General features: G+C 40.6%; 1 protein-coding gene across 1 annotated transcript in view; it reads right to left on the bottom strand.

The window, feature by feature from the left end:
- Nucleotides 1-20,834, bottom strand: part of EIF2AK3 (eukaryotic translation initiation factor 2-alpha kinase 3) — a 56,958-nt gene that overhangs the window by 13,353 nt on the left and 22,771 nt on the right. The window contains exons 4-10 of the mRNA XM_009995619.1: nucleotides 7,698-7,892; nucleotides 6,156-6,286; nucleotides 4,418-4,652; nucleotides 3,992-4,154; nucleotides 2,542-2,679; nucleotides 1,238-1,360; nucleotides 458-678 (exon numbers count right to left, since the gene is read on the bottom strand). Coding sequence (XP_009993921.1) covers nucleotides 458-678; nucleotides 1,238-1,360; nucleotides 2,542-2,679; nucleotides 3,992-4,154; nucleotides 4,418-4,652; nucleotides 6,156-6,286; nucleotides 7,698-7,892 — 1,206 coding nt within the window. The remainder of the gene's footprint in view (nucleotides 1-457; nucleotides 679-1,237; nucleotides 1,361-2,541; nucleotides 2,680-3,991; nucleotides 4,155-4,417; nucleotides 4,653-6,155; nucleotides 6,287-7,697; nucleotides 7,893-20,834) is intronic.

Genomic DNA, 20,834 nt, shown 5'->3' with positions numbered 1-20,834 from the left:
CAGGAAACCCTATCACTAGACCAGGCTACACAAAACCTCATCCAACCTGGCCTTAAAAACCTCCAGGGATGGGGCATCAACAACCTCCCTGGGCAACCCATTCCAGTTCCTCACCACCCTTGTAGTGAAGAATTTCTTCCTAATATCTAACCTAAATCTCCCCTCTCTCAGTTTAAAACCATTACCCCTTGTCCTATCACTATTTCTCTGATCAAAAGCCCCTCCTCATCTTTCCTGTAGCCCCTTCAGGCACTGAAGGTGCTCTAAGGTCTCCCTGGAGTCTTTTCTTCTCCAGGCTGAACAGCCCCAACTCTCAGCCTATCTTCATAGCAGAGACTTTTGATTTTGTTATCTCATTAGTTATTAACTTATTAATACTACTCATTGCAGACTCAAAACTGAAATAAAAGGCTAGAATAACACCTTCTGTGTTTAGGATTCAGCAAAAAATACTTACTCTGCTGTAAGGATGAGGATGAAAAAGTTTGCGTACGATAAAAGTTGTGGCCACAATGCAGAAGAGAATGGTGCCAACAATTTCTTTCCACCAGTGAAGCAGAAGAACGGGATCTTTTTTGCGAATATTCTTGTAATTTGTATCATCAAAAAATCTAACAGTGATCTGGTTGCTCCGTTTATTTCTCTCTCTCTTGTAATAAGGTAAGTAATAACCATTATCTGTGCATAAAAGACACAAAGAGGGCACAGATTTACTTGCAGGTAATTACAAAGTAATTTTGTCTTTTTGTTAATAGGTTTCCTCAGCAGACAGAGGGTATTCGTGTTTGCATGCCTCATGATTTTGAATTGCACATAAGCAAATTGAGTTAATCAAAGTTGTGGACTCCACAGCCACTAGGTCTCCTATCAAAGTTTACCACATCAGAAGGCCTGACCACTGACAGCTATAAACCAGAGCATCTTCCAGAGGAAAACTTTACACCACCAGGATGAGGCTCTAGCTTTTCCACTCAGAACAAGTATCACTGGCAATGGCAGTAAACACAACATCTCTGCACTAATAGTTTCTGGCACACCCAAGCGCTTAGTATGGCACTAATTAAACATCCACCCCAATTTGGACATCTTAATTTGGGCAATAAATTCCTCGTTCATTAAACATTAAAGAAATACCCATATTTAAGATCAAACAAATGGCCATTTCCTGAACTTCACAGGCAACAAATGGGTAAACCTGGCTATCTGAAACGTTTCAGAATTTGAAATCTCCACCTACCATAAGGATACTGTAGAACTGAGAGTGCTCCATTACTGTACTCTTCATGAGAATACTTGTCATTGCTGAGACACTTGTCAAACTCATCAGACCCCACCAGCACTGGTGTCCTGGAAGGAGAATCTAAGCACAGAAAAGAATTTTTTGAGCTGAACTGTTATATAAAAAAATTATGTTCTATTAATTTAGTAAGAACTCCAATTGCATAATCTTAAAAAATGTCTCTTGGACCAAACTATGAAAACCAAAATTAAAGCAAGGAAACATTAAGAAGGGTATTGTAAAGTAAGAGTTACTTAACACAACTCCTCCTTGCCAAAATATTCTTTCTGGACAAGTCAATTCACATAGAATCACATCATTGCAGAAAAGCTTCTTCCTCTTTTTGTTGACAAATTTTATTTAGAAGACCCAGCATTTCATTATTGAAAAATAATGAATGTCAAACCCATAGTAAAAGCAAGCAGACATAAAACATTTAATTAGAAAAAATATTTTTAAAATATTTTTTATATTTATTAGAAAAAAAAATTAAACCATTAATAAAGCAAAATTTCTCAACTGGGTTATGGCTAGAAACATTAAACAAGTTGGAAATACTGGAAGTGAGAAAGATCACCTGCCTTCTCAGAGTTAAGACAGTAAATGAAACTCTGAACTCTTACTTACGGATTAAAGGCTTCCATTTGATTTTGGGAAGAGGAATAATTGCATTATCTTTCCTGGATTCCAGAGCCTTTGGATTGGTCGGGAATTTCTCAGAAATTCTGACTGATGACTGAAGATACAACTGGCCTCTGTACATACCTAAGAAATAAACCAGAGAACTATTAGTCTTAAGATTTAGTTCTCTTCACACCCAGTATAAAACTGTTCAGTACAGGTAAAGATTTGTGGTTAAAAATGTTTTTGAAAATAGTTCTTTACATTTTAAGAAATTGACATATTGATTCTGATTGCTAGGCTGGATAAATTTGAGTCGTATGTTCCCTATCATTGCAGAAAAGCTTCTTCCTCTTTTTGTTGACAAATTTTATTTAGAAGACCCAGCATTTCATTATTGAAAAATAATGAATGTCAAACCCATAGTAAAAGCAAGCAGACATAAAACATTTAATTAGAAAAAATATTTTTAAAATATTTTTTATATTTATTAGAAAAAAAAATTAAACCATTAATAAAGCAAAATTTCTCAACTGGGTTATGGCTAGAAACATTAAACAAGTTGGAAATACTGGAAGTGAGAAAGATTACCTGCCTTCTCAGAGTTAAGACAGTAAATGAAACTCTGAACTCTTACTTACGGATTAAAGGCTTCCATTTGATTTTGGGAAGAGGAATAATTGCATTATCTTTCCTGGATTCCAGAGCCTTTGGATTGGTCGGGAATTTCTCAGAAATTCTGACTGATGACTGAAGATACAACTGGCCTCTGTACATACCTAAGAAATAAACCAGAGAACTATTAGTCTTAAGATTTAGTTCTCTTCACACCCAGCATAAAACTGTTCAGGTAAAGATTTGTGGTTAAAAATGTTTTTGAAAATAGTTCTTTACATTTTAAGAAATTGACATATTGATTCTGATTGCTAGGCTGGATAAATTTGAGTAGTATGTTCCCTCTCTTCTAGAAAAGCAAGAGACCAGGACATATTTTCACTGTTGAGGGGCTGAGGCTACACAGAACTGCCAACAGTTTTTAAGAACTATCAAGTAGCTTGGGCTGTGTATAGGTAGGACTTCTTTCACATTGCCTACTCAATGCTGGTGTAGATTATTCCTCAACAGCAATCACCAGGAAGGCTGGAAGAAACTGGCTTTTTGGTAGTGTTATTCTTCATTTGTGTAATCCCTAACAGGAAAGCTACAAGGTGTAAAGACTTCAGAGAAAGTGGCTAAGGCAAATAGTCTTAGAAAACCAAAGCGCGTTCACCTCCCAGAGAAAAAACAGCTGAGAGGAAGAAGGACCTGGGGCAACTCTATTTCAAATTGTCACAAAGCACAACGAATTCATTCTGACAGCTGGCAAAAAGCCCAAACAACAACTTTGTAATGTATAATCTGAATTGAAATTTCTTCATGGTCAGTTATTGTAATCAGTGTAGAGGAAAAAAATGAATGTGATAAATTAGCAGGCTGGAGGGAGGTATGGCTCATTGCCTACTGAGCAAGACTTCTTCTTACTATAAACCTGTCTTTAAAAAGCTTCAAAACTTTCAAGCATCTCCAAGATACTGAAACTACAAAGCAGTGGACATTTCAGAATCAAAATGGGAAAGATTTATGGGTTTGAAATGTCTAGGTTTTGGAAAAGGAAAAAAAAAGAAGTCTTTTACCTATCGCTGTTTCGGCTGAACAATCGTAGATATTAATTCTGTCACAGTCAAAGGACACTGTCCCTTCTTTAACTACCAGAATCTCTAAGGTGAGTACACAGAACTGAATTTGAATGACAACTGCAAAGGTGACCAGAGCAGGCTAGGAAGAGATGAGAACACATGTCTCTGCCTTTTGCAAGTCTTTACATCAAGTCAAGGTGCCTTTCTGGGATATACTTGTTAGTGAAGTCTCAATTTTGGGGCTTTATAAAACAACGTAGGCTAAATTTCACAGCCTTCGTTATGCAGAATATCAGACCACATACGTTGCAGCTCCTCTTAGGTGTAATCTACAGGTACAGAAAGATCTGTTTTCCTATGATCTCAGAGAAAAGAGTAACATTTACTACAGCGAATGCTCCAGTGGGTATCTCACCCAAATAGACACTGGATTCTGTGGCCCCTCTGGCAGCTTCCACAAGATCTTCTTCATCTTCCAATACTTCATTATTAGCAGTATAACTTGTGTCATCAAACAGACTAATTGGAATAACTTTGCCATCCTTAAGCAGCCATGCAGAAGCAATTGGAGTGCAAAACTGGAGGAGAGAGAGAGAGAACTAGAAAATTAATGTTGTATTAACGAGATACTATTTAAGAATCAGGCTAAAAATATGCTTATTTTCCTTGTTTTAGTTTTTGTAACAGATGCAGCAGTTTAAAGTCAGAACTTCAATTAAAACATTACAAGCAGACGTGGGCTTCTTTACAAAGATAGCACCCGAAACCCAAGAGGAAAGACATGATCTATGATGCTGCAAAACTTCTGCCTTTGTAACATTTAATATTCTTTTCCCCCTACCTGGTATTCCCACTCCAGATGTCCTCCTCTCCTGTTAAAAGCCATCACCTTCCAGTCAGCTACTGAGACCTTTATCACTGTATCTTTCATCATAGCTTCCTGCTCATCCACATCTGAAATAATTTTTGTTTCTTCTTTGTTCATATTTGGTTTAAAATTGCTCTCAATATATCCCGCTCTGGTTTCAATATCTGGGACGTAGCGCAGCTCAAAGTGACCAACACTGAAATTCCACCTTTGAGAAAAAGATAAAAACTTGGTAGAAAAAATGTCTATATTCCAATGAAGTCCCAGATCCTCCATGTTTGGCCCATATTTTCACAGTAAACTCTCAGACTGTTAAGTGAACACAACCATACCAGAAGGGGGAGTGCCAATCCAGCAGACAAACTAAAAAACCTTAGATATTTTGTCCAACATGATGAGCCAGTTGAGAACACAGTTGGTGAAGCAGGGCCAGTGGCATTAAAGGCTTAGTTTATCTTACTTTTTGTAATCTAACACATTTCTTGAGCAGTAGGTTGGTACCCAAAGTTCCTTAGGACCAGCCTGGCAACCACCAGGAACCCAAACTGTCTCCCGAAAAAATTTAGATCTTTATGGTAAAAGTTTGGCATGTTTTATTTATTCAGTTGATTTATTAAAAGTTGTTTTCTTTTCTGTGGATTAAAATCCCAGATCTATCCTGTAAATTCCATAGCAGCCACCCATGTCGCCAGGAAAGCATCTTTGTTTCTGATGACAAAGAAAGAAGGATTCTGGTGTGTAAGAGGTCATACTGTGCTTTTGAGAGAGATGTACAAAAGCAAAAGCACAGTTTTATGAGATACCTGTCCCTGCCAGTAAGAATCTTCAAAAAACCACAGAACCTAAGACTTCTCTTTCAGACACCTGATCTGCTAATCTATTGGAGTTCTAATTAGGTTCTGTTACGATACAGATGCATAATCTGTCAAATCCCGCTGCAAACAGAAGAGGGAGCAGGGGAACAGGGAATGAATGACTCGTTCTCCAGTGAACTGGTGGGCAGTTATTATATCTACGTATGGCTACCAGCCTCTTAAAAGTACATTTAATGAAGTGGTTTTCAGGGTTTTTTTTAGAATAATACATGTCTGTATTTTAGACAAACCTTCAGATATTAAAACTTCAACATGACAGCATTAGGAAAATCACAGACTCAATCAGTTTCTACAGCTTGTGAAGAACAAGTCACCTACGTTACGAAAGGAAGAAAGTAGATTTATGAATTTTTTATGAAAAAAATTAAGACTGGAGACATTTTAAAGTATCAACTTGAATGCTAAAGACATCAAGTATTAAAAAAGTGAGTTACCATCAGTAGGTCATAAGACAACTTTTTAACTGTCTCCTTTTATACAAAATCAACAGTTGAAATAAACATTGGTGACATTGCCATGTGCAGTAGAGCAGCGAAAAACTGGAGGTATGCAGGGATGAGGAAAGTAATTTTCATTTGATTTAGAGGGAATAAACACGTGTACATATATTTTCTGTCTAATCATCCATAAAACGGAAGTTCAAGTCCTTTTTCAAATGCACTGAAGAGCAAAGGGGTTAGATCATAGCCAAGAGTCCAGTGCATTCCTTCGGTTAACGATCTAAACTCCCCTGTGCAATTCCAAGTCCAATGCAAGTAAAAAGGTCAAATCTTTAAAACATTATGTATTAAGAACTTCTCTCTGTTGACTTCCTTCTGCACAATCCTGACACTTACTTTTCATTGCCACTGCGTGGTCCTACAGCACGGACAGTTTTCTGGGTTCGCTGCAGTAGAAGCGTCTCTTCCTGTTCCGTTTCATCGTCATCCCACTGGCGACAGCCCATGGCTGAGCAGATGTACTTCACCTAAGGGACAAGGGCAAGGGACTCACACCTGCTTTCAATTTCTGAAGAACTTCCAAGGCACACAAATGTAATTGACAGCAACATTCAAAGCTAACAATCCTTACAAGACATTTTTGGCTCGCAGGCAACTTGGAGCTCTGGGGTTTTTAGATGCTCAACCTGAGAGGTGTGTTGAAAAGCCCGTTTTAAAAGAAGGGCTGTTCAGAAGTAGAATTTTCAACAGATACTATTAAGTCTACAGTTTGGGCTATTTTGACTACCTTTTGAGTAGATTTTGCACTTATTTCTGCTTCTAACAGAAAGATGTCTTCATTTTCCCTTTTCCCACTATTTCTAGGGGAACTGAAGGAACATTCCTACAAGACTCACAGAGTAATTCTGCTTTCCTGCTGTATTTGTCTCAGCATAACTCTATTAGCTTCAAGTGAAGAATTGCTGATTTATTTAAAGTAGCACAGAGCCTTCTCCCTATTTCTGCTATTAAAGGGGAAAGACCACTCTAGTCAACTCTCACACAGACTTTGCAACAGTCCCAATCTCAAACAGAATTTTAATTATATGGGCAACTGGATTTTGAAAAGGGAGTTGAACACACTTTCAGGAAGTCTGAATTGACATCATGCTGCCAAAGACAACAGACTGTGAACTCTTAACAAGGAAGAGTTAAGCACTATCTCCTATATGGGGCACATTTGCTACTGGAAGCATAAGCCTGGAATTGAAGCAGAAACGAAAATTTTCATTTCCTGAGAACTGGTGGCAGAGCAGTCTGTTGGTGCACAATTCCCTCTGCTATCAATGAGGAAATCAAAATTATTTCAGTAACTTTGTGTTCTCTCTTCTGGTTGTTTTTTTTCAAAACATAATAATTTTAACCAATGGATTTCAGACAAAAATACCTCTCAACTAGTCAGATAGCAAGTAGTTTCCAACTTAACTATTGCACAGGACTTTAAAATGTAAGAACTTCTAAGAGATAGGAAACTCATTGACAGCACATACAAGTCTTAGATTTTTGCATATATTGAACATATATATAAACACACACATTCTTTTTTTTTTTTACTTTTGCATATATATTGAATGCTTTTCTTGTTTTCAACCAGTTAATCTCTTATTAGTTGTGAAAAATCTGAAAACAGTTGTACAGAAGTGTGTAAACTGAAGCCTTCTTTGATAAGCAGTAAGCTGAACAGCAAAGTCTACTGAACTTCTCTCCCAGCTTGGTAGAAAGGGGTCATCCCTTTCCCCCTTGCTCCAGCCCCTGCATTTGCTGCCCAAGAAGATCAGATTCTGTTCTTTTGTATTTTCAGTTGCACACTTGAGCTGTACTGCACTTTACATCTCAAGAGCAACCTATCTGCAACACGGTGCTTGAAACACATCCAAAAGCAGCTTTCCAGGCTCTTACCTTCCCTGAGTATGAGCTCAGCCCATAGGTGGTCAAAGACTTTCCTCCAACTAAAACAACATCCTCACCAAATTTGTAGGATGACTCAAGAAGAGATTCAACTGTGAAAGGAACTGCTTCCATGCTCTCTCGATCCCGATCCCACTGGAAAAGGTCCCCATCCAAGGAAGGGATTATCATCTTATTTCCAAATACCTAAAATAATTGAACTGAAGGTTAGCTACCATTCAACAACAACTTCGTCAAAACACACAGGGATCACAAATGGAAACAGAAACACTGTATAAGTACAGTGCATTTTATTCCAGCATCCTGTTTTATGGTTTCATATCCCAGAATTTTATTTTTCAAAGTTATACTGAAGGCAGAAAACTTTCAGGCACTCAAATCAGATCTGTGTATCACTACTCTCAAAATAGTTCTTAGTTCAGCTAAAAAATAGTTCAGTGTGTGACACTTCTTCCACATCATTAAGCAAAATGTTTTAAAGCTCAACCAGTTGACAGATCAGTTTTTATCCAACCTGTAGAGAAGAGGACACAGGGAGAAGCACTCTTGAAGAGACAGTCACTGGTAAAAAAGAAAGGTTTGTAGATTTGTGGTACTTTTGAAACAGCAGCATTGCAGGTAAAGTTCTATTTCATTTCTGTTCTGGTTTTGTTTTTTTTCCCCAGAACTAGTTTACTGCTAAACACAGAAACAATCATTCTCTCTAGATCAGGAGACTGAATTTGGTATTCAAAGAAAAGCTGAGGCTGTATGTGAACTCCTTTACAACTAATGAGTACTCTGGAATATCCATCCTCCTGTAAAGCAGAAAGCAATTACCATTGAGATCAGAGCTCATGTTTCACTTTTGTCTTCCCTGACAGTTAGATTTAACTTCACCTCCTCAGAATTTCTTATGACTAAATATATCATTCCTTAAAACTTTCTTTTCTGTTATTTACTGAACAGTTATTTTCTTTAAACACACAAATAAGAAAAATAAGAAATCTTCACCAGGATACAGCATTTCATCCATTACTCTGAGATTCCCAAGGAGATCCTAGTTCGGAAGCATGAGTCACTGTCAATGAGTACTAAGGGACTTATTAAGAAACTCATTATGAGCATGATAGACCATAACTAATACTGTGGAGCCACAGTGGCTGTGCCCATCAATAACAGTGAGAAACTGTAATCCATGTAATCTTAGCTTTTGAGGATATGGATTAACATGGAAGATTTTAATGTTTTTTCAGAACCTCTGTCCATTTGGGCAGTATCCTACAACATAATTACACTAAATTCAGAGACTTTGCACATTAAGATTTAAAGACTACTTCTGGTACATGTATATTTAGTCATTTCAAACCAAATATTCCTCCTCAGACTTCAAGGCACAGATGTGTATTTTGAAGCCATATAAAAGATCCAGAAAGTTTCTGGTTATTATTTCTGGAATCACTGTGGGGATCTGTATCTTCTGTGTGATTAAAATTTCCTCAAATATGACACTTTCTACTCCTCTAACTGGGTCACAGATGAGCAAACAACATTAAGCAAAGTTAGGATTCACCTCAACAGGGAAGGAAAGACAGAGCTTGTAAATATGTGCATGTCACGACGACCTAGTATCTTCTCTTACACTATCTAACACACATCAAAGACAAAACTTAGGTGAGCTACGCAATAAAGCTGGTGACTGTATTTAAGGTTCCTAAAGGATCCAACATCAATACTTTCTGGCTTTGAAAAGCCTCCTGATGACTGACAAAATAAAAACTCCCCTCAGGAAAACAATGTGTAATTGAAGAGATGATAAAAACAAACTCCTGAGAGTAGCTGCAAAGTTCTTCACACAGCAAAATGAGGTATGCTATTTCCCTCCCAGATATTTATCTTACAGCAAAAAAGGCCAAACATCCTGGAGGAGACATGGCAGAAGATCTTTGATGCACAAATAATGTTGCATTATGGCCAACCACCTGGGAGGAAAAATACACATACACACATTTCCATACACACACTTACAGAAATAAACCAACAAAAAAGCACAAATGTGCGTAGGGAGGGGTTATTTGTAGAAATCACCTGATCAGTGGAAAAATAAAGCGAACAAATAAGGTTTATATGAAGTTTTATATTCAAGAGCAGCCTTGCGATCTTTAGAAACAACATGCAGATTTTGGAAAATACCTTTTTAAAAACAAAAGATGTCAAGTGTCAAAGTTGCAGCTGTGACCATGTGGGAGTATTTGTTCAAGCATTCAAAGCAGAAGAGTAAAATATTAGAAGGTTTTTGCAATATATTCTTTCAGAAATAACTAATAACTTTTATGACAACTTTTAGCCTGTGCAGCTATTACTTTGCATTAATAAATCCTACCTACATTTTCTTCCTGCACATGATCCATATAACTGCAAGTAGTTTGCAGCCCACCATGACCTCCAGCAATATGACATACTGCATATAAAAATAAGAATTAACAGAAAAAGTTATTTTTATGAGCAGCTTTCCAAACATACAAAAACCAAAGCAGCTCCTGTACCACTGTTTCAGCACACAGAGAACAGCAAACCCAGCCATCAACTAACTTCAATAAGATCCTGAAGAAATTCCACTGGCCATCAGTCGGCTCTATTCATACAGGGTGGCCAAACCAGACATGTGCCAGTCCCCCCCCCCAGCCACTGGCAGGCTCAGACTTTCAGGTACACTTGCTGGAAGCCACAACTGCAATGGCTTTGTAACACAGCATATTACAAGGGTTGTGGACCCTCCCATCAGGTCATGAGAGGAGACAGAGGTGCAAACTGCCCAGGAATTGCTGCTGAGCAAGGGAGACTCTCAGTGGGTAACTGCAACCTCTGGGGACAGTGTGACACAAGCCACCTAAAGCAATTCCTTTGTCCTGAAGCTCTTGCTCCAGGGTTTGAGCTGGAAATATTCCACCAACAAACAACAGGCAAAATGCTGGCCATTGCTGGGAACCACACATCCAAATTCCCACCACACATAAAGCTCATTCAGAAACATACACTTGTGTACTCCCAAGATATGGGTCAAATCAGGTCATGGCTTGTATGCCTTCAAAAATTCCCCAGCAGCAGGGCACTGCCAGCTCATTTGTTGAAACCTCAGAATCTGTATATTGCAGAGGACAGACGAGAGGATTTTGGTCAGCTCTGCTGACCACCTGCCCGTGCTCCCAACCTTGAGGGCATCTATGGGAGCAGCACGTCCTGCGTGACCTTGGGAAAGAAAGGCTGAGAAAAGACACAACTGGTGTTGGTGATCACATCAGGAAAGGGAGCACAGGCAGCAGCAAGAGCTCTGAAGGACAATGCCAGAGTACAAGCAGATGGGGTTAAACTGACCGTGAGTGCAAGCTAGGCATTTCAGTTACATGCCAGCACACCTGGTATTTCACAACAGAGGCAGAGAGGGGGAAATCACCTTCTTTTAAGATGAATCTATCTGTAAATGGGATTACATGACATGATGCTGACAAGGGACTGCAACTAATTACCACAAAGGTCCACTTTTAGTAAAATAGCTTTATCTGAAGAATGGGGCAGGTATGCAAATGTGCACACTTGCAGGTGCACACGAGTAACAAAAGGCATTTGTGGGCACTTGTGCTCACATGTTTTAAAAGAGCAGTTTAGCCAGAGGCTTTAGGAGGACAGAAATAATAACAACTCCTCTCCGAGCTTTGCAGCTCATTCTCTAGTACATCAGCAGCAGCAAAGGGACTTTCCTTGAAAGTACTAGTAACTAGCATCGGCATGCAGCTCAGGTAAAGGAATGACATCACCCCGTATCTCAAAAGCATTACCTCATCTCCTAATCCAAGGAGTGAGTCACCCAGGCAGTCAGCTGCAAATCTCTTGGCACAGAAAATGTAGGTTACCACGATGCACTTACACATTCCTCTGATCTGTCAATGTAAATAGCTATTTGTTCAGCTTCACTGGTCAGCAATATGGCACATAATTGTTAAGTGGCTTGTCTTTCAGAAGTAACACTTAAAAAAAAACACCCCACATTAACTACCGAGCCCTAAATGAGCCGCTGCTCTTTTGCTCATTAAGAGTTTGAAGCTGAAGTTCTCCATTGGCTCAGCGCAGGAGGCTGCAGCCCTATCAGCGGCGCTGCCTGCTCAATCTCCAGGCCGACGGGTGAGGTAATGCAGTTTCTAAAAAGCCTTCACAAAAAAAGCAAAAAGGCATAACGATCCGAAATGGCATATGTTACCAGGGAATTTGCTGTCTAGACTCTTTACTGGAAAGGAGGGCACTGCACGCGAGGTTGCGCAGCAGGTTGATGGGTGCAGGGAAGCTGCTGATTTATAGTGGTGGAGGGAAAAAGAAAAGGAAAAATAAATGTCGTGTAAATAGGGGTCAAAACAAGCTAAACTACTAAATCTTCCATAAGCTGTTTAATAGGAAGTGTGACATTCGTCTCCCGTGCCTAACATTCTTTATCATATGAAGCAAAACCCAAGCCTGCCCATGGAGAGGCACATCTGAGAGCGGTCTGGTGCCAAACCAGTCAATATGATTGTTTCCAATTGGACTTGCCATTAACTTCAAGGAAACAACTAAGCACAAGGAAAATATTTTCCTTAGAATAGAAAGTGTTGTGTCTTTATGTTTTTCTAGCACTTCAGCTTGTGGTTTTCAGATCTTACTCTTACTATAAACAGTAACAGCTTCATTTCAGTTACTAATTAACTAAGACTAACCTATACGAGCTTAAATGACAGGGGTACCAATTTTTTCCCTCTATGATTATCTCTACCATAGGATCACTGTAGCAAACAGTATCAAAGCCAACATCAGGCATGTTCTTAAGAAAGCTACTTCTCAGTGAGAACTGTCTTTTAAGTCCCTTTAAAATTAATCTAGACAACATATTAAAAGCCACATATGGCAGCTTCACTCTAGAGGGTAGAAAACAAAAGTCTGCACAGACAAATCTAGGAAAGAGAAAGGAATCATTGTACATGATTTAAAAAATGCACAGGCATATAGTAATAACAGGTATCCCTACTATAAACATTTACAGATTTTTTAGGTAAGACATGTACACACACACTGGGCAAGGTCTTGAGATGTCCCTTGTTCAAGTTGGTCTGGAACTGATTTATCCTCTGCCCTTTTTTTATATGCACACAGGGAGCTATCTGCACAGATGCACTGGTTTATGACTTCTTTCAATATAAGATGTCATTTCTCCTCTTCAGCTTTGAATTCCAGGATGTTGATTCATCCATTTTCCCTTCAGTACTACAAGGATGACAGCACACTTACCAACAGGCAAACCAAATGAAACAGGAGTCCACTGGGGCCAACTGGAGTCTAAGTAGGTATTTTTCTTCAGACTATCTGCAAGGCCCACAACATCACTGCTTCCTCAAGAAGTGAGCAAAGACCAAGGCACTAGTACAATTTTTTGAAAACCAAAGGCTGTTGAGTTAAGCTATTCCACTGCCTAAAGCACTGCTAAAAGAGCAAAGTATTCTTCAGAGCATACAATGCTGCTTAACCAGCTAAAAAGAAAACTGACTGCAAAGGGGAATCCATGATTTACATCAGTAAAATGACCTTCCGAGACATGCTCAAGGGCAATGAGGAAGCTGAAGCAGGAAATACCATCAGACAGGTGCTTGTTTTGTCTAGAAAAACCTTCCTTGTTGTGAATGGCATTGCTTCTGATCTCAGTACTACACTTGTTTACAAAGTACATACCTCTTCCTGACTACCTCCGGCTTCTGTTAACATGCCCAGACTGCCTGCAAGATCAGGACTGTGAGAAAGGCCACACTCGGACATCTGATGAATCAGTATTTTATGGAGCAGTTTATGGAGGCAGGATTATGTGACCTTCCTCCTCTGCAGAGGTAAAAGCCAGCCTGTGCCAGAGCGGCACATCGGAGAAGCCATGGAAATAGGTTTCTCCTCAGCTGGGGTGTGACACACCAGAAGGGCACACCAGCTCTGCACAGTAACAGGGACCATAGATGTTTCTTGAACCTCAGGGTGACTTTTACCATGAGCCTGTATGGCTCACCCAGAAGAAACTGACCAAACCTCATCTCCTGCTCCTGCCCACGCTAAGATACTTGTAACAGAAGCTGTACCTATTTCAGTCTGTCTTCTCCTTCCACCATCACTCATACTCCACAAGCTGGTAGTTTATCTTTCATTTTTCATCAGTTAGAGGAGACTGGGTCAAATCATACATGTAACTTTTCATGGCCCTGTATTCTGCATATGATGGATAAGTACTAGAGAATTCATTTGGAAACTCCTTTTCTTCCTCTCTCCTCAAAGCAACACCTGCAATGTCCATTCAGTAACTTAATTAAATTACTATAGCTGGTATCTGTCATGTTTCTATACTTCAGATCTCAAAATCTGATCATATCTAAGCTACCAGGGTCCTGATAAAACTGTCTTTTATACAAACAGTGCAAAATGCAACAGAACAGCAGTGCAGCAGCTTCAGAACTATGCTCTCCTTTCCAGCACCAGAGGGACAGTATCTTGTTCAGCTTGACTTTGCCATTAAAACAATTAGTCCTACTCTGTCTTCTGCCCTCCCTTGAGCAGCCACGCAGGAAAGGAGAAACTACACTTTGTTAACTAGACAGCCCTGGCTTCAAAAGAGATCAGGTCCCCAGTAATGTTTGCTTCTGAAGACTACCAAACTAAAATACCACCGTTACTTTAATCACAGTCAAACAAGACTTGGGGTTTTGACTACAGAGATGCCAGCCTGCTCTGCTGCCATGGTAACAGACTTTTAAAAACTGTTCTTCTTAATAATAATAAAAAACCTCACAGTGCTTTAAGAAAGACTTTATTTTGACATTATTCCATCCCCCTCTTTAATGTGGCAAGTTTTATTAATAAGACTGCAACAGTCTTTTGGAACTTAAAAGCAGTCCTTTCTGAGACAAACCAGAGCTGCAGCTACTGAGCCCATCACTGAGCTCCTTACAACGACCAGCACATAAGGGAGAAGATTAATGAAGAAAATGAAAATTACCCCAAACCTTGCCTCTACAGAAATAGGCCCTATTCAAAATCAGTACTCTTCCAGTATTTGGATGTTTTAATATCATGTTTTAACTCCACCTCAACCTCTCTTGCAAACTACCTTAGCTCCTATAGCACCACTCGGGAACTAAGCAAAATGCTTTTCTTCAGAGATGGGGAGAATGGGCAATAGCACAAGCCCATGTCACTTCAGGGATCCAGGAATTAAGCTGATCTCTGCTGGCCCTTGTGTACCTTCCCCTAGCCCTGCCTGGACAGGGTGCCAATGTAGATAAGGACAGAGAGTCTGTGTGTCTTGAAAAATTAAGTCACAGGGCAACTCCTACAGGAAAGCAGAGTCCAGTACAGGAGAACAGAAAACAACGGGCAAATGCACAGACTCCTCTTCAAGGATGCACAGAAAGTAGAGAAACATGCATGGGCTCTGACAGAAAGATTAATAGTTACCTGCATACGGAGGACAAAGTCCAGAAGAAATCTGAAAATGAGAGGTCAGTAGCTGTGCTGCAAGAGGAATGATTTGCTGAACTGTCTGAAGTGTTTAGCACTTGAAACAAGCACTTTCTTTTACAGATAAAGATACTGGCTGAAAAGTTAAAAAAAGCTTTAGGGCAGAGTAAATAACTGTTGCTTTTTAGGCGCTGAGCTCCAATATATGAGTTTACCATTCCCTGTGCTGAAATAAGGTATTTGTGCAGGCATTACTAGAGTTGATCCATTTTAATATCTGTGAACACTAGAACTGCTTAATAGCCAATTCAAAACAGGCAGTGTACCATACATAATTAAATTACAAGCTGCTATAAAGATAACTAAACAACAGAGATAGCGAGCTGATGGTAAACATCCCTTCCAAGATCTACAGCAATACATTTTGACCATGTCTGTGAGTGTGACAGATGAAAGTAGCTGAGAAACTCTCCCGGCTTTGTTGAAGACAGAGCACCGCTTGTGAGGACTGAGGCTGAGAGCTCTGATATTACACAAACTGTAAGATTTTGCTCTATAGCTTCCCACGTGTCTCATCACAGAAGCTGTCATCCCCCAAACATCCTCACAGTAGGAGTTAGAGGACACACGTCAGCACTTTATCAGAGCTTTATCACTGCTAACTACACCACAAGTGTCAGAAAGACAGCCACCGAGCTGCAGTTACAGGAAGTCTTCTGGGTTTTTTATTTGAACAAGACATTGAACAAGAACTGTCTGTGAAGATGCGCAGTTTTGATAAATACATAGGACCACTTGTCTAAGCAACAGCCCTACTTGTCCCCTCAACAAAAATAATAATGTTGTATCATACTAACCTCTAACTCAGCTCAAGCATCCGACAACAATTCCCCTTCTCCACAGGTTTAGCAATTCACATTCCAAAGATTGGTTGCATTTCTTAGAAAAGCACAACTTCTGGCACATTTCTCAGAAAAGCACAATAAATGTCCATGGATTTTAAAATAGTCCTTTGCCAACTATTTTTTCGTCCCCTAAACACCATCACAATTTCACTTCCAGGAGAATGACAAAATTTACAGCTTTTTGTTTCACCAAGAAAGGAGCAAGATCTATAGTCAGAAATCCACAAGTCTCTCCAGCAAGTTTCCCAATCTTGTCACCTCTTTATGGCCCTGCACACCGTGCACATTTCTATCAACAGAAATGAAAGGAACTGCTTGTGCCATCAGAAATCATAATGCATCTCTGTAAAGAGCAGTCATATCTCTTCTTGCAAAACACAGACTCCACTCCCTTTGATAATCCTAATAAGCCTTCTCTGCCTCAATTGCAATTAGAATTTATCTTCCTTTGATGTACAATTCTGTACACTCACTTCTTATTCATTATGAGCTTTTCCAGGACCATTTAAGACACTAATCTCTCTCTCTCTCTCTACCCGCAGGCAACACAGGATCACATTTCCTTCCTCTGCAGAGGAATTGAGATGGCAGCTGATAACCTGTTGTGGGATCTCTTACTACACAGTCTTCTCAGTTTTAAACTGGTCACCTCCAACAAAATGATAGTTATCAATCCCTACATCTTGTTCTTTGTTTGGTACACTTTAGTTCCATTTCTATTATGGAAAACTTGTATGATAGAGAAATGGATAATGCCCCAGTCTTCCTCCACAGGAATACCTCTAGCCATCAAAATATTTGACTCAGTAGCACACAAAAATAAGGATCAGCTACAAGACACAAGGAATTCTACCAGAATGCTCTTCCAGACTACTAAATTATACCACCTTACCTGCTAGGAAACTAATTTTCCCCAGATTACTGACCTCAATAACAAGTCCATTGATTTACACTCTGCCTGCTTGAACAGAGTGGCAATCTGAGGCTTTATAACCGATCTCAACATATTGCAGCTGGAAATTAATGTTATAGCATTAATAAAAAAATAATTATATATATATATTCTTTACTTCCTTGAGAAAACCTTTGCTTCAAAAAGTTCTGTACACACGCAAAGGCTTAAGAGAACAAATTTGTTATTCTCTGTATATGAAAGTCTGACCCCACTGCACAGAATCTGTTCCTGTAAACAGCCTGTTCAGTGCACAAAGACTTTTCCAAGTGCTAAGCATGAAAGGTCATTTCTGCTGCTGATGCATCCCATGCTAGATGTTTTAAGATGCACAAATACATTAAAAGTTAAAATGAACACCAGTGAGCTAGACAGAGACATTCATTTTTAAGCAGAATACAGAAAACCATTTTCTCATAATGCTTGTGTAATTTGAAACTTAACTTTTTGGTTTGTCCAGTGACTGTTAGCAGAGTAAGAACAGATTTATACAGGTGTAATAGAAATTCATAATATTCAGCAGCTCCTATAATAACCTTTTAAGGGAAGTACTCAAAAAAGTCTGACAGTCCTAAGTACTTCTCACCCAAAACAAACATACCTCAGCTTTTCCTTGGATGTTATTTACAGGCTGCGAGTTCACTGAAAAAAACTAAAGGAGAAAGCCATGGACCAAACAAAACCCTCATTTTTTTTCAGGCTACTAAAGTGCTGCTGCAGTGGTGCCCTAAGGGGTGGGTCTGACCTTCCGGAAACTGGTGTCACAAGATTACTCTTCCCTAACCTCTGGGAGCACACAAAGAAGAATCCAGAAATCATAATCAAAGCCTTCACAGGGCATTTTGACCTCTTGTCTTGCCTTGACTGCTTCAGTGTGGGTTTTTTAATTTCCTCTGCACCCAACTGTAAAAGGCCTAAGTATGACAGCTGCTGAATTTCTTCCCAGGACAGCTTTTGGCTCTTATCTGGCTTGACCAACACCACCCTGGCCTGCATCAGGAAGAGTGTGACCAGCAGGACCAGGGAGGTGATCCTGCCCCTCTACTTGGCCTTGCTGAGGCCACACCTTGAGCACTGCGTGCAGTTTTGGGCACCACAGTATAGGAAGGACATCAAGGTGCTGGAGGGTGCAGAGAAGAGCAAGTAGGACAATTAAGGGTCTGGAGAAATGGCCCTATGAGAAGAGGTTGAGGGAGCTGGGCCTGTTCAACCTGGAGAAGGAGGGGAGACCTCACGGCTCTCTACAACTACCTGAAAGGAGGTTGTGTTGAGGTGGGTGTTGGCCTCTTCTCCCTAGTGACCAGTGATAGGACAAGAGGAAATGGGTGAAGTTGCACCAGGAGAGGTTCAGATTGGATATTAGGAAAAAATTATTCACAGAAAGAGTGGTGAGGCATTAGAACAGGCTGCCCAGGGAGGTGGCACAGGCACTGTCACTGGAGGTGTTAAAAAAACAAGTGGATGTGGTGTTTCAGGAGATGGTTTAGTGGTTAGGGCTTGTAGGGCAGGGGGTTGGACTTGATGATCTTGAAGGTCTTTTCTAACCTTGATGACTGTGACTAAGCACAGAGTTGGCCTTATTCAACCTGCAAGGAAGTGCAGGCAGTCAGTACCCTAAAGTGATTCCCTGGTGACTGGACACTTCACAGCAAAAATTACAACTTCTTTTGGGCAATGAAACCACTGAAAATTTGAAATTCTTTATGATGTTGATAAAGGGAAGAGAAAAAAAAAATGAAAATATTCATCATTCACATTAAATCTTGCCAGTAGCGGAACTTGAGAGATTTTGGAGATCCAGCATCCTCCTGAAAAAGCTATCAAACCATGGCTTGGACAGGTACACCCTTCACTGGGTTAAAAACTGGTTGGATGACCAGGCCCAGAGAATGATGGTAAATGGAGCTGCATCCAGTTGGCATCTGATGACCAGTGTTGCCCCCCAGGGATCAGTACTGGGCCCAGTCCTGTTTAACATCTTTATTGATGACCTTGATGTGGGGATTGAGTCCACCCTCAGTCAGTTTGCAGATGACACCAAGCTGGGGGGGAGTGTCGATCTACCAGAGGGGAGGAAGAAGCAGCAGGAGAACGTGGACAGGCTGGATTGATGGGCCGAGGCCAATGGCATGAAATTCAACAAGACCAAGTGCAGGGTCCTGCACTTTGGCCACAAGAACCCCAGGCAGTGCTACAGGCTGGGGGAAGAGTGGCTGGAGAGCAGCCCAGCAGAGAGGGACCTGGGAGTACTGGTTGACAACTGGTGGAACATGAGCCAGCAGTGTGCCCAGGTGGCCTGAAAGGCCAATAGCATCCTGGCTTGTATCAGGTATGGCCAGCAGGAGTAGGGATGTGATTCTCCCCCTGTACACAGCACTGGTGAGGCCTCACCTCAAGTCCTGTGTCCAGTTCTGGGCCCCTCACTTCAAGAAGGATATTGAGGTGCTGGAGCAGGTCCAGAGGAGAGCAATGAGGCTGGTGAAAGGACTAGAGGGAAAGACTTATAGGGATAGGCTGAGGGAGCTGGGATTGCTTAGCCTGGAGAAGAGGAGACTCAGGGGGGACCTTCTCACTCCCTACAACTACCTGAAGGGAGGTTGCATTCATGTGGGGACTGGGCTCTTCTCCCAAGCAACCAGTGACAGGATGAGAGGGCACAGCCTGAAGCTGCACCAGGGGAGGTTTAGGTTGGATATTAGGAAGCACTTCCTCAGAGAGAGGGTGATCAGACATTAGAATGGACTGCCCAGGGAAGTGGTGGAAGCACCATCCCTGGATGTGTTCAAGGAAAGGCTGGATGTGGCACTTAGTGCCATGGTCTAGCTGATCTGGTGGTACTGGCTGGATTTGATGATCTTAAAGGTCTTTTCCAGCCTCGGTGATCCTGTGATTTCAAAGTCCTTTCTCAGCTCACTGCTCTAAGCATCAGTCTGTTCTCTCCAAAGGGCAAAAAACACTACCAAACACACTACCAAAGGTATCTTTGAGCTCACTTTACTTACAATGCAATTAGCTTTCAGCTCACTTCAGTATAAAACTTTGTTGCATCTCCATACTTCACTGGATGACAAAGGTGTAATACTGGACTATTTCCACAAAAATATGCCATCTTTATGCCCAAAAGATATCACACAGATGTCCAAATTTGTAGAAAAGTTTACTTTATGTGGCTATCACAAGGAAAAAAGACAAGAGTTTAATATATATACAAGGCAATTCCAAGATCCTGAGAGCCTTTAGAGGGATAAGGATGTTGACAGACTTTGTGACAGGATACAACCCAATTATTTCATCTTTCCAGGATACAGTGGCATGTTTGCTAATACCTGCTATAAATGTCAGCCTTGTGGACTGAAACTCGTTTTGTCCCATGATCCCCAATCTCCCAAATAAGGAAGTAAGATGCTTACTTAGGGATTAGTCTGTAACAGCCAAATCATGAGCCCAAGCAGTTACTGTTATTGAGCATATCCCAGTGCAGCCTCTGACACTACTCTGGCTGGAGCTGCCCCGTCAGGCTGAGCTCCCTGCAGCCTTCCTGACAGTGCAAAGAAAAACCATGTCACAGTTGGGAATGTATTTTTAAGCTGTTACTCTCCCATCACCATTAAGTATCCCACTTATTTTCCTCTTTCTCATCAAACACCAGTGACCAGCTTTTTCACAAGAGTATCTTTGCCATTTATCCATCCCACAGTAAGCTTTTTTCCTGTCTCCATCTCTTCTCCAGCTTCCCCCTGTCCCATCAGTATCACTAGCCACTACTGGCTGGTGATT

This window comes from Chaetura pelagica, unplaced genomic scaffold (genome assembly GCF_000747805.2).
Source record: "Chaetura pelagica isolate M959 unplaced genomic scaffold, ChaPel_1.0 scaffold34, whole genome shotgun sequence".
Classification (NCBI taxonomy): Eukaryota; Metazoa; Chordata; class Aves; order Apodiformes; family Apodidae; genus Chaetura; species Chaetura pelagica.
This window is presented reverse-complemented; position numbering and strand designations above follow the sequence as displayed.